Source organism: Zophobas morio, unplaced genomic scaffold (genome assembly GCF_036711695.1).
Source record: "Zophobas morio isolate AGI-343-1 ecotype UQ-CSIRO unplaced genomic scaffold, CSIRO_AGI_Zmor_V1 ptg000028l, whole genome shotgun sequence".
In the NCBI taxonomy this organism is placed as follows: domain Eukaryota; kingdom Metazoa; phylum Arthropoda; class Insecta; order Coleoptera; family Tenebrionidae; genus Zophobas; species Zophobas morio.
In genome coordinates, this window is record NW_026972133.1 from 2,853,746 (window position 1) to 2,868,160 (window position 14,415).

Below are 14,415 nucleotides of genomic sequence, written 5' to 3' on the forward strand. Positions count from 1 at the left end.
CAGAAGCTTTTTTTATCTAGAGTGATTAGTGCAACCATATGTCGACAAACTGACTAATATTTCTAGATTTCTTGTAAAAATACAGTTTTGGTTTGATAATCAAACAAATCGGTCATGGTAAGTACAAACTCGGGCAATTTTGACTACAACCACGAATAGTTTTTCACTGATAAAGTTTTCACTGTAACTAGTTTCAAGAAGAGGACTCTTTGGAGTTCTTTGACTGCAGCAGCTGCATGAACCGTCGTCGGTACTACAAAGGTATTCGCTTGAACCGATGGACCAACAGATTTTCCTCCAACTTTCTAGAGTCGGTGTACTTGAACCACTACCACCAAAGACGACGATCGCCTTTGATTTTCATGATCTTGATCGACATAGTGATCGAGGTAGTACCCACAACGTGCAAACCCATCTACATTTCTGCTTACAGCTACCCAACCTCTACTTCTGGTGTACCGACAATCTCGTCCGAGACACTAACGTCCAGGTACAACTCGGTCTTTCTATATCTTGCCTTGTGGTCAAAATCGTCCTCGTGATTCTGTCGTACTTCTTCAAAAGCAACCAGCTGAATTTGTGCACTGTGTGCTTATGGTGGGTACTGATAGCAGAAAGAATCAACGGTACTCTCTTTCTGTGGAAACGAAAGTTGCTGTGGAGCTCCCTGCGCTACAGTCTCACTTCCATCTTCGTACCCTATACCATGCTCCCCATTTCCTTGTGTTGTTCCCTGGCTCTTGGTCACGCCTCTGTCATTCTCCATTGTCTTCACGTGTCTCTCGAACTCCTGGTTCTGGACGATACTCCCTACACCCCCTTCAAACTCCACAAGCTCGCCACCGAAACCCTCTTCTACTTCACGGTTCACTTCGCCGGCATCTACATCAAGTTTTTGACGGACAAAAGCCAGAGGAAGTCCTTCGTGGAAACCCTGTACTTCTTGGAAAACCGCTGTCGTACCCAAAACGAAAACAACAGACAAGAGCGTCTGATTTTCTCAATCCTACCCGACTTCGTCGCTAGAGAAATGGTCCGCGATATTGACAGCGAAGAGCGACGAAGCTCAACAAACCTTCCACAGTTCCACAAGATCTACGTCCACAAGTACAACAACGTGAGCATTTTGTTCGCAGACATCAAAGGCTTCACGGCTTTGGCCAGCAAGTGCACTGCACCAGAACTGGTTAAGAACTTGCACGACTTGTTTGCGCGGTTCGACAAGTTGGCTTTGGTACCACTAGAGTTAGAAGGTACTTTCTTATTTATGACTTAAGTTTGTAGAAAAACTACTGCTTGAGGATCAAGCTTCTAGGGGATTGTTATTATTGCGTGGCGGGATTGCCCGACCCTCGGGGGGACCACGCGGACTGTGCAGTCGAAATGGGGCTACAAATGCTTGACGCTATCAAAGAAGCCAAAATAAAGACTAGAGTTGACTTGAATATGCGAATCGGGATTCATTCAGGGTCCGTGTTGTGTGGGGTTCTAGGATTGAGGAAATGGCAGTTTGACATTTGGTCACACGATGTGTCAATTGCGAATCGCATGGAAGCGACTGGAGTACCAGGGTGAGTACTATTTTTGTGAGAACAATAATCGTGAGTGTGAGTAGGAGAGTTCATATAACTGACGTGACGTACCGCCACCTCACCAAGAACTACATCGCTGAACAAAGAAACGATCTTAAAAGAGACACATTGCTACGCAAATACAACATCCAAACTTACTTGTTGAAGGAAGATGAAAATAAACCAGTCGAAGACGTGACCACACCCACTCCCAAGCGACAATCGATTACAGTGGAATGGATCCCCGAAATACCATTCAGAGACGTAGGTACCACAATCGTACCCCTGTTTCTACAGTCTTGTTATTCTAGCTACAAAACTCTCTTCATTGTATGGACACCAGCGACGGCTTGATTTGTCTATCGCGCCGTAAAGGCGAGTACCACGTTTCCAAAACCACGTCTGCGATAATGTCGTCCCCGAGTCTGGAAAGCAGTACCACCGAAATTGAAATGAATTTGCGAAGACAGGGGTCCTTTCTCAATAAACTGACTCTGAATTTCCTCGACACTGACATGGAGGCTCAGTACGCCCGACTTAAAGACGAAATGTTCAAGTCGAATATCATTTGTTGTTTGATTTTGTGGGTGCTGGCTCTTGGTACACAACTACTAGTGCTGCAACTGTAAGTGTTATTTTTTACTTTGCGAGCGTAAGCTAATTTCTACGTGACATTCTTTCGATGTATAAACATAAATAAACACTTAAGCTTCAGATTGCTATTACGTAGTGCTGAAGGATAAAGGGTGTTATTTATGCCTCTGGTTTTTGCTTTATGCAAACGAAAATCGTAAAATCAAATTTTAAACATGTTTTAAGTTTCATGTTGTGAAAATAAGTCTACGCATATTGAAACAAAAAGGCAAAATGTAAGCCCGCCCACCCGCCCTATCTCAACTGTGATGATTTTTTTTCTTCACCGTGAACCAAGAGGGCGAAGCTTAACTGTAAAATACTTATTTCTTTACAGGAAATTAAAAACATGTTTTTGAGTATCGTGTTGTTCAAAGAATACTAAGTACATTAAGAAAAAAAGGCATAATGTGAGATCTTGCAATTAAGCTCCGCCCCTCGAACTGACAACGAATAAAAAAATCATCACAAGTTAGAATAATCTTTGGCTTTATTTTTTTCTTAATGTACAATCACACGCAAATGTTTTGAGCCTATGGGCGGATCGTTTTTGCCTGCCCTCACCGAAGAAGGCGGTCCAAATCCTTCAAGGGCAGAATTTGTAGGTAGTCTCAAACTACAACGAAATTCACATTTTACCCTATAAAATTTTATTGACAATAACGGGACGGACAGTAGTTATTGTTACATTTGGTAAGAAATATTTATGGCTCACACCAGTTCTCTCGAATTTGTCGGAGAAGATTTAGCAGGTAGTTGTAACCCATAAAATAATGGTCACTTTCGTTCGTGAGTAAGGATGGTCCAGACATGAATTATTTTGCTTTCTAACATCTTTCGACCAATTGTTCCGTACAAAAAATTTCATCACTTTTTCAAATAAAATACTCTTAAAAAAAAAAACGATATTGTCGTTGAGTGACATGTAACTGGCATAATAATAAAAACGTGCCATTTTTGTTAACTGATATTTTTTTCATAAATGTCGCAAAATTATTAAATTTGTCTAATCATCCCCACCAATAATGTGATGACGTCACTTCAAATTTATGCATAGTAAATGGGTTTTAAATTGTATACAGTAACATAGTCCTACACATGGAGTTTATGACTCCGTGTTGAGTTTTTATCCGAAACGTCCAGATTTTTGGAAAAAAAAATCAAAATTATAAAACAATATTTTGCAATTTAATTTTGAATTTGCAAAATCGAATACTTTGAAATCTTGCAGATGTTTTAAAATCATGATAAACATGATACATTTTTAATTAAAATATATTTGCTTATCCCCTCTAAAAAATTTATGACGTCACCTCAAAATTTTGCAGAATAAATCCTATCTTAAATGTATAAAATATGATGAGTTTTATAGTTGTGATTTATCACTGCATTAATATTTTTTAGATTTGGTTATACAGGGTGTCTCAAAAAAGTTAATGACTGATTCAATTTATTTTATTGAAGAAATCAAGAATAGCAAAACTGAATACTTTGAAATATTGTAGATGTTTTGAAGTTTTTGTAAGCATGGTAACTTTATCGAAAATTTGATTAATCAAATATGCGCAAAATCAAAAATCGGAAAAACTGAAATTCACTAATGCAAAAAACAGAAAATCGAAAAATACAAATCGTAAAATTCGAAAATCTAAAAATGGCTAATCAAAAAATCGAAAATTCAATGAATTAAATACCTAGGTCGATCGAAAAGTGGAAATTCACAAACCTCAAAAATCGAAAATTGAAAAACGGGAAAACCAAAAAATCGAAAAGTCAAAAATTTGTAATATTGAAAATTAAAAAAATCAAAAACAAAAATTTAAAAAATCGGAAATTAAAATAATCAAAATATATAAAGTAAAAAAAATTGCAAAGCCTAAAAACTGAAACGAACAGAAAAATCGAAAAAGCAAAAAATTGGAAAAACAAAAATTCGAAAAATCTAAAATCTAAAAAGTGGAAAATCGAAAATCTGAATAAAGAAACTTGGAAATTCTGAAAATTGGAAAATCGAAAACCAAAAAATCGGAAAGCAACAAAATTGAAGTCTAACAGTTGAGAATGAAAAAATTGAAAAACCGAAAATTCTAAAAATTGACAATGGACAAATTGAAAATCGCAAAATTTAAATTGAAAAATTGAACATTGAAAAATCGATGAATTGAAAAATCGAAAATTCGACTACTCAAATTTTCTAAAAATCGAAAAATCATAAAACTGAAAAATCCAAAATTCTAATCATCGAAAGTCTGAAAACTGAAAATCGAAAATTCTGAAAAGCGGAAAATAGAATATCGAAAAATTTAAAAGAAAGAAAATTGAAGTCTAAAAACCGAAGAATGGAAAAATTAAAAATCAAAAATTCGAAAAACCAAAACCGAAAAATTCAAAAATTTAAAAAGAAAATCGAAAAATCAAAAATCTGAAAATTGAAACTCGAAAATTTGGAAAATAGAAAAGTAAAAAAATTGAAGTCTAAAAGCTGAAAAATCGAAAACTGAACAATCGAAAATTCGAAAATCAAATATCGAAAAATCGAAAAGCCGAAAAATCGAAAATTTGATAAATCAGATATGCGAAAAACAGAAAATCTGAAAATACAAAACTGGAAAATCAAAAATCTAAAAATGGAAAAACCGAAAATCGAAAATTCATAATATTGAAAACTCTAAAAGTCGACAATTCAAAAATCAAAAAACTTAAAAAAAATAATCGAAAATCGAAAAGTAAACAGATTGGAAAGCCTAAAAACTGACGAACAGAAAAATCGAAAAATTAAAAAATCGGAAATCGAAAAATTAAAAAAAAAACGAAAATTCAAAAATTGAATAATCCGAAACTAAAATAATAGAAAAGTGGAAAAGTAAAAATTGCAAAGTCTCAAAACTGACGAACAGAACAATCGAAAAATAAAAAAAAATCGAAAAATATCTAAACATGGAAAATCGAAAAATCGAAAACCGAAAAATCGAAAACTCGAAAATTCGATGAAACAAATACTCGAAAAAACGAAAAGTAAAAAAATTGCAAGGCCTAAAAATTGAAGAATCAAAAAATCGAAAAAATGAAAATCGAAAAAACGACGATCGAAAAAAAATCAAAACATCGAAAAGTGGAAAATCGGAAAGTAACAAAATTGAAATCTAAAAGCTGCAAATTGCAGAACCATAAAAACTGAAACAAACAGAAAAATCGAAAAACCACAAAAGCGGAAAAACGAAAATCGAAAAATCGCAAATCGAAAAATCGTAAAATCAGGAAATGGAAAATCGAATAATCGAAAGTTGAAAAATTGAAGGTCGAAAAATAAAACAACCGAAAAATTTTATGATTAATGGAAAATCGAAAAATCGGAAATCAAAGAATTAAAAACGTAAAATCGAGAATTCAAAAATCAAAAAAATCGGAAAGTAAAATATAATCGAAAAATGCAAAAAAATTGCAAAGTCTAAAAACTGACGAACAGAAAAATCAAAAAATCTAAAAATGGAAAGACGAAAAATCGAAAATTGAAAGAACGGCAAATTAAAAAATCAAAACATCGAAAAATCAAAAAAACGAAAAATTAAAAAATCGAAAAACGAAAAAACTGAAAACTCGAAAAATCAAAATACCGCAAATTTGAAAAATCAGAAAATTAGAAAGTAATAAAATCGAAAAGTTGATAGATAAATGGAAACTGAAAAATCTAATTCGATGAAACTGTTGGTCGAAAAAACGAAAAATCGAAAATCGAAGTGACCTTTTTTTGAGACAGGCTGTATAAGTAAATCTAAAAAATATTACTGCAATGATAAATCACAGGTATAGAAATGTAGTACACTTCAAAAAATGTCCGTGACTTACTTTAAGGTGAATTTTATAACTATGGTCGGCAAAGTTAGACCTAATATTAGTGTGATTTTGAGCATATTCTCGATGTTATTAGAGCAGGACAGGTTTTTTTTTTCTAACTAATTGACAAGATTTCAAAGTATTCAGTTTTGCAATTCTTGATTTCTTCAATAAAATAAATTGACTCAGTCATTTTTTTTTGAGTCACCCTGTATGTATAAACAAATCCAAAAAATATTAATGGAATGGTAAATCACAAGTATAGACTCATCATATTCTGAACATTTTAGATAGGGTATTTATAAAATTAAAACTAATTCAGAGTATTTATAAAATTAAAACTAATTCAGGGTAAGAATTTGGTCAACACGTAAATTTCGTTATAGTTTGAGCCTACCTACAAATTCTGCCCTTGGACGATTTGGACCGCCTCCTTCGGTGACGACCGGCAAAAATGATCCGCCCATAGGCTCAAAACATTTGCGTGCGATTGTACGCAGTATTCTTTGAACAATACGATACTCAAAAACATGTTTTAATTTCTCGTAGAGACATAAGGATTTTGCAGTTAAGCTCCGCCTTCTTGATTCATGACGAATAAAAAAAAATCATCACAATTGCGATAGGGCGGGTGGGCGGGGCTACATTTTGTCTTTTTTTTACTTAATATGTGTAGACTTATTTCGGCAACAATAAAAAAATAATCCTTCACTTTTTTTCTACAACCCCTTGAAATACGGTAAAAGTTGAACACCAAAGTTACTATCAACGGCAACTTGGCAACGGTTCTACGAGATATTTCAAATAATTTTCAGGAAAATACAAATGTATAATGTGATAACAGACACCGTTTTCTGTTATTAAGAGACATTTTTGTAGCAAAAAACGTTAATTCGATGGAATTCATTTTCGTGTCGCAAAGTTATGGCTCCTAAACGCAACTCACTACAAAAATTCTCGAATAGCGTAAAACTGATTTTTTTCACTAGTAGCCATGAAGCATGCAATTGTCGACTTGTTTAGAGGTAGTAAAGTTCGACTTTTGCGACCAAGGTTCAAAAAGAAGATTGAGGTTATGTATGAAATACTTGATGTGATTATTTCTTAAAAAATGAATAAATGTATGTTGCTAACATTACTTAAGTATACGCGTGGCAGTTGGTAGACGGTGGAAGATGAAATAATGATTACTTCAGCAACAAGTGTAAACGGTTCTCTTTGTGTTCAACATTTAGATTAAGTTTGATTCGAAATCAAAACACAATCTTTTTGCGTCAAAAAATTGATGCTTTATTTTTTCAATTTATTGTCTTACGGTTTGTAGTAGCGAAAAAATAGTATATTAACCACGGTTGTGAAGCCACTGCTAATTTGCGCTCGGTCTAGAACGCTTCGCTTCACAACCTTGGTTAATAATATACTATTTTTTAGAAAGTGAAACCTTCTCAGGGTTCCAATTTTTTTTTTTCAAATTTAAAACTTTCTCGGGGACGTCAAATGTTTTTTTTTTCTGAAATGTGAATGTGTCCATACTGTTTTTCTTCAAAATGTGAAACCTTCTCAGGGGTCCCAACTGTTTTTTTTAATGTAAAACCTTTTCGGGAGCCCCAAATGTGTTTTTTTAATGTGAAACCTTCTCGGGGGTCCTAACTGATTTTCTTAAAAATGTGAAATCTTGTCAGGAGTCCCAATTGTGTGTTTTTTTTTTTCAAATTTAAAACCTTCTCGGGGGCGCCAAATGTCATTTTGTTAATGTGAAACTTTCTCGGGGGTCGCAACCTTTTTTTTAATGATGTAAAACCTTCTCGGGTGGCCTAAATGTTTTTTTTAGAATATGAAACCTTCTCAGGGGTCCTAACTGTCTTTTTTAAAATGTAAAGCATTCTCGGGGGCCCCAAATATGTTTTTTATTTAATGTGAAACCTTCTCGGGGGCCCCAACTGTCTTTTTTAAAAATGAAAAACCTTCTCGGGAGCCCCAAATGTATTTTTTTTAACAATGTAAAACTTTCTCGGGGGCCCCAAGTGTGATTTTTTTTTAATGTGAAACCTTCTCGGGGGTCCCATCTGTCTTTTTTAAGAATGAAAAACCTTCTCGGGAGCCCCAAATGTAATTTTTTATAAGAATGTGAAACCTTCCCGGGGGTTCCAATTGTCTCTTTTAAAAATACAAAACCTTCTCGGGGGCCCCAATTGTAATTTTTTTTAACAATTCGAAACCTTCTCGGGGGTCCCAACTGTCTTTTTAGAAATGAAAAACCTTCTCGGGGGCCCCAAATGTAATTTTTTTTAAGAATATGAAACCTTCTCGGGGGTCCAATTGTCTCTTTTAAAGATAAAAAACCTTCTCGGGGGCCCCAATTGTAATTTTTTTTAACAATTTGAAACCTTCTCGGGGGTCCCAACTGTCTTTTTTAAAAATGAAAAACCTCGGGAGCCCCAAATGTAATTTTTTTTTTAACAATATGAAACCTTCTCGGGGGCCCCAAGTGTGATTTTTTATAAGAATGTTAAAACTTCCCGGGGGTTCCAATTGTGTCTTTTAAAAATACAAAACCTTCTCGAGGGCCCCAATTGTAATTTTTTTTAACAATTTGAAACCTTCTCGGGGGTCCCAACTGTCTTTTTAGAAATGAAAGACCCTCTCGGAGGCCCCAAATGTATTTTTTTTTAATGTGAAACCTTCTCGGGGGTCCCATCTGTCTTTTTTAAAAATGAAAAACCTTTCCGGGGGTTTCAATTGTCTCTTTTAAAAATACAAAACCTTCTAGGGGGCCCCAATTGTAATTTTTTTTAACAATTTGAAACCTTCTCGGGGGTCCCAACTGTCTTTTTTAAAAATGAAAAACCTCGGGAGCCCCAAATGTAATTTTTTTTTAACAATATGAAACCTTCTCGGGGGCCCCAAGTGTGATTTTTTTTTTAATGTGAAACCTTCTCAGGGGCTCCATCTGTTTTTTTTTTTTTTTTTTAATAAAAAACCTTCTCGGGGGCCCCAAATGTAATTTTTTATAAAAATGTGAAACTTTCCCGGGTGTTCCAGTTGTGTCTTTTAAAGATACAAAACCTTCTCGGGAGCCCCAATTGTAATTTTTTTTAACAATTTATAAACCTTCTCGGGGGCCCCATCTGTCTTTTTTAAAAATAAAAAACCTTCTCGAGGGTCCCAAATGTAATTTTTTTTAACAATGTAAAACCTTCTCGGGGGCCCCAAGTGTGATTTTTTTTTAATGTGAAACCTTCTCGGGGGTCCCATCTGTCTTTTTTAAGAATGAAAAACCTTCTCGGGTGCCCCAAATGTAATTTTTTATAAGAATGTTAAAACTTCCCGGGGGTTCCAATTGTGTCTTTTAAAAATACAAAACCTTCTCGAGGGCCCCAATTGTAATTTTTTTTAACAATTTGAAACCTTCTCGGGGGTCCCAACTGTCTTTTTAGAAATGAAAGACCCTCTCGGAGGCCCCAAATGTATTTTTTTTAATGTGAAACCTTCTCGGGGGTCCCATCTGTCTTTTTTAAAAATGAAAAACCTTTCCGGGGGTCTCAATTGTCTCTTTTAAAAATACAAAACCTTCTAGGGGGCCCCAATTGTAATTTTTTTTTAACAATTTGAAACCTCGGGGGGCCCAAGTGTATTTTTTTTAATGTGAAACCTTCTCGGGGGTCCCATCTGTTTTTTTTTTTAATGAAAAACCTTCTCGGGGGCCTCAAATGAAATTTTTTATAAAAATGTGAAACCTTCCCGGGTGTTCCAGTTGTCTCTTTTAAAGATACAAAGCCTTCTTGGGGCCCCAATTGTAATTTTTTTTAACAATTTGAAACCATTTCGGGGGTCCCAACTGTTTTTTTTTTAATGAAAAACCTTCTCGGGGGCCCCAAATGTAATTGTTTTTTAACAATATGAAACCTTCTCGGGGGCCCCAAGTGTAATTTTTTTTAATGTTAAACCTTCTCGGGGGTCCCATCTGTTTTTTTTTTAAATGAAAAACCTTCTCGGGGGCCCCAAATGCAATTTTTTATAAAAATATGAAACCTTCCCGGGGGTTCTAATTGTCTCTTTTAAAGATACAAAACCTTCTCGGGGGCCCCAATTGTAATTTTTTTTTAACAATTTGAAAACTTCTCGGGGGCCCCATCTGTCTTTTTTAAAAATAAAAAACCTTCTCGAGGGTCCCAAATGTAATTTTTTTTTACAATGTAAAACCTTCTCGGGGGCCCCAAGTGTGATTTTTTTTTAATGTGAAACCTTCTCGGGGGTTCCATTTGTCTTTTTTAAGAATGAAAAACCTTCTCGGGTGCCCCAAATATAATTTTTTATAAGAATGTTAAAACTTCCCGGGGGTTCCAATTGTGTCTTTTAAAAATACAAAACCTTCTCGAGGGCCCCAATTGTAATTTTTTTTAACAATTTGAAACCTTCTCGGGGGTCCCAACTGTCTTTTTAGAAATGAAAGACCCTCTCGGAGGCCCCAAATGTATTTTTTTTTAAATGTGAAACCTTCTCGGGGGTCTCATCTGTCTTTTTTAAAAATGAAAAACCTTTCCGGGGGTTTCAATTGTCTCTTTTAAAAATACAAAACCTTCTAGGGGGCCCCAATTGTAATTTTTTTTTAACAATTTGAAACCTCGGGGGGCCCAAGTGTATTTTTTTTAATGTGAAACCTTCTCGGGGGTCCCATCTGTTTTTTTTTTTTAATGAAAAACCTTCTCGGGGGCCTCAAATGAAATTTTTTATAAAAATGTGAAACCTTCCCGGGTGTTCCAGTTGTCTCTTTTAAAGATACAAAGCCTTCTTGGGGCCCCAATTGTAATTTTTTTTAACAATTTGAAACCATTTCGGGGGTCCCAACTGTTTTTTTTTTAATGAAAAACCTTCTCGGGGGCCCCAAATGTAATTGTTTTTTAACAATATGAAACCTTCTCGGGGGCCCCAAGTGTAATTTTTTTTAATGTTAAACCTTCTCGGGGGTCCCATCTGTTTTTTTTTTAAATGAAAAACCTTCTCGGGGGCCCCAAATGCAATTTTTTATAAAAATATGAAACCTTCCCGGGGGTTCTAATTGTCTCTTTTAAAGATACAAAACCTTCTAGGGGGCCCCAATTGTAATTTTTTTTTAACAATTTGAAAACTTCTCGAGGGCCCCATCTGTCTTTTTTAAAAATGTAAAACCTTCTCGAGGGCCCCAAATGTAATTTTTTTTTAACAATATGAAACCTTCTCGGGGGCCCCAAGTGTATTTTTTTTTTTTAATATGAAACCTTCTCGGGGGTCCCATCTGTTTTTTTTTTTTTAATGAAAAACCTTCTCGGGGGCCCCAAATGTAATTTTTTATGAAAATATGAAACCTTCCCGGGGGTTCCAATTGTCTCTTTTAAAGATACAAAACCTTCTCGGGGGCCCCAATTGTAATTTTTTTAACAATTTAAAACCTTCTCGGGGGCCCCATCTGTCTTTTTTAAAAATGAAAAACCTTGTCGAGGGCCCCAAATGTAATTTTTTTTTAACAATGTGAAACCTTCTCGGGGGCTTCAAGTGTATTTTTTTTTTAGGTGAAACCTTCTCGGGGGTCCCATCTGTTTTTTTTTTAATGAAAAACTTTCTCGGGGGGCCCAAATGTAATTTTTTATAAAAATGTGGAACCTTCCCGGGGTTTCTAATTGTCTCTTTTAAAGATACAAAACCTTCTCGGGGGCCCCAATTGTATTTTTTTTTAACAATTTTGAAACCTTCTCGGGGGCCCCATCTGTCTTTTTTAAAAATGAAAAACCTTGTCGAGGGCCCCAAATGTAATTTTTTTTTAACAATGTGAAACCTTCTCGGGGACCCTAAGTGTGATTTTTTTTATGTGAAATCTTCTCGGGGGTCCCATTTGTCTTTTTTAAAAATGGAAAACCTTCTCGGGGGCCCCAAATGTAATTTTTTGTAAGAATGTGAAACCTTCCCGGGGGTTCCTATTGTCTCTTTTAAAGATATAAAACCTTCTCGGGGGCCCCAATTGTAATTTTTTTTAACAATTTGAAACTTTCTCGGGGGTCCCAACTGTCTTTTTTAAAAATGTAAAACCTTCTCGGGGGCCCCAAATGTAATTTTTTTTAACAATGTGAAACCTTCTCGGGGGCCCCAAGTGTGATTTTTTTTAATGTGAAACCTTCTCGGGGGTCCCATCTGTCTTTTTTAAAAATGAAAAACCTTCTCGGGGGCCCCAAATGTAATTTTTTGTAAGAATGTGAAACCTTCCCGGGGGTTCCTATTGTCTCTTTTAAAGATATAAAACCTTCTCGGGGGCCCCAATTGTAATTTTTTTTAACAATTTGAAACTTTCTCGGGGGTCCCAACTGTCTTTTTTAAAAATGTAAAACCTTCTCGGGGGCCCCAAATGTAATTTTTTTTAACAATGTGAAACCTTCTCGGGGGCCCCAAGTGTGATTTTTTTTAATGTGAAACCTTCTCGGGGGTCCCATCTGTCTTTTTTAAAAATGAAAAACCTTCTCGGGGGCCCCAAATGTAATTTATTTTAAGAATGTGAAACCTTCCCGGGAGTCCCAATTGTCTTTTTTTAAGAATGTGAAATCTTCTCAGAGGCCCCAAATATTTTTTTTTTTTTTAGAATGTGAAACCTTCTCGGGGTTCCCAACTGTCATTTTTTAAAAAGGCGAAACCCTCTGGGGTTCCCAAGTGTCTTTTTTTAAGAATATTAAACCTTCGCAGGGCTCCCATATCTTTTTCAAGAAGGTGAAACTTTAATGATTAGTATCTCCTATATTGGTTTTACTCCATAGAGGTTATCACGAAAAAGAAAAATTCCGCACAAGCGAGGGAAGTTCTGTCGAAACAACTTTCGGCCAATTTTTTCTAATTGATGCTTCCGTTTTTTGTAGGTCGGTTGAGCTTGCAGTTGCTTTGAGCACCGCGAGTACCTTGTTAACCATAGTGGTACTTCTTGTGGTCGCCGAAAAGTACAAGACCTTTCCGCTGTGGACGCAAGTACTTTCCAGGTCTCTCAACCATACCAAAAAACGTAGAACATCAGTTTTCGTTGGTATTATTATGACCATGGCGGCAACCAGTACTTACATTTATAGCGTTCAAGAGGATGGTCAACAATACATTACTTTCTCTTGGACCATCTACATATTAACGATAGTAACGGCTTTATGGGTCAACTATTTAGTAAAGTTTTGTCTAACCGCAATTTTGGTACTACTATTCACCACTACTATTATTTTGAAACCGGTTTGCCAAAACAAGAGGACGTGTTTTCCGTCTTTCACCCACGAACCTGCAGTAGTTGTCAAAACTTACACACACTTGATATCACTTTTGATCATTGTTATTACCATATCGACGTACTACGCCCGTCTGGTGGAAGTGACGTCCCGGTTGTACTTCCTGTGGCAACAAAAAGCCGAAGAGGAGTTGAAAGGGATCAACGCGGCTAGAGAAACCAACATGCAACTTCTAACCAATGTACTACCAGACTACGTCGCCAAGCATTTCCTGAACCGCGAGTACAAGAACGAGGAACTATATTCCCAGTATAGGGAAAACATCGGGGTACTATTCGCCAGTATTCCAAATTTTGCTAAATTCTACTCGGAGGAACGAGGTCTGGAGTGCATACGTCTTCTCAACGAAATCATCGGTAAAATTCCACTTGGTATAGTACCGTGGTACTATATATTTATTTCAGCCGACTTTGACGAAATCCTCGACGAAGAAGACTACTCTTGTATTGAAAAAATCAAAACCATAAGCGCTACCGCCACGTATATGGCGGTGTCGGGGTTGCAACCCCCAGTCAAAAACCCCTTACAAAACAGCGACCATTTAGGGGTACTAGTGGCGTTTGGGGTGGCCATAAGGCAAAAGCTGGCGGAAATCAACAAGGATTCGTTCAATAGTTTCGTGATGCGGATTGGGGTGTCCCATGGACCTCTGGTTTGTGGGGTCATCGGAGCCAAAAAACCGATTTTTGATGTCTGGGGGGACACGGTGAATGAAGCTTCGAGGATGGATTCCACTGGAGTTATTGGACATATTCAAGTACCCAAACATACCGGAGTGGTACTTTTCTGGTTTTGATTGACAATAATGTGACTAATTTTGGGGTAGATTTTAGCACAGCAAGGGTTCGACGTCCGGGAGCGAGGTTTAATAAAAGTGAAGGGAAAAGGGTTGATGGAGACGTGCCTGGTTGTTGGGAAGAAACTGAAGAAGGTTAGGAGTTGTCAGAGGAATTTTAGCAAGAGTAAGAGTTTGGGAGAAGTGGTACATGCGATAGCTCGAAACCGGAAGAAGTTGGTAGCTCGGAGTTATAAATATTAACTATGTGTTTATAATAAATAAAGAATTATATTATAAATTTATTTATAACACC

The 14,415-nt window shown here is 36.1% G+C and overlaps 1 protein-coding gene across 1 annotated transcript; it reads left to right on the top strand.

The window, feature by feature from the left end:
- Nucleotides 1-106: 106 nt before the first annotated feature.
- Nucleotides 107-14,400, top strand: LOC135137087 (adenylyl cyclase 78C-like). Its single transcript, XM_064066632.1, has 9 exons — nt 107-117; nt 192-389; nt 434-1,234; nt 1,285-1,571; nt 1,616-1,835; nt 1,883-2,196; nt 12,917-13,680; nt 13,729-14,102; nt 14,151-14,400. The coding sequence occupies exons 1-9, from the start codon at nt 115-117 to the stop codon at nt 14,361-14,363; spliced, it is 3,174 nt and encodes a 1,057-aa protein (XP_063922702.1). The 5' UTR covers nt 107-114; the 3' UTR covers nt 14,364-14,400.
- The last annotated feature ends 15 nt before the right edge of the window (nt 14,401-14,415 follow it).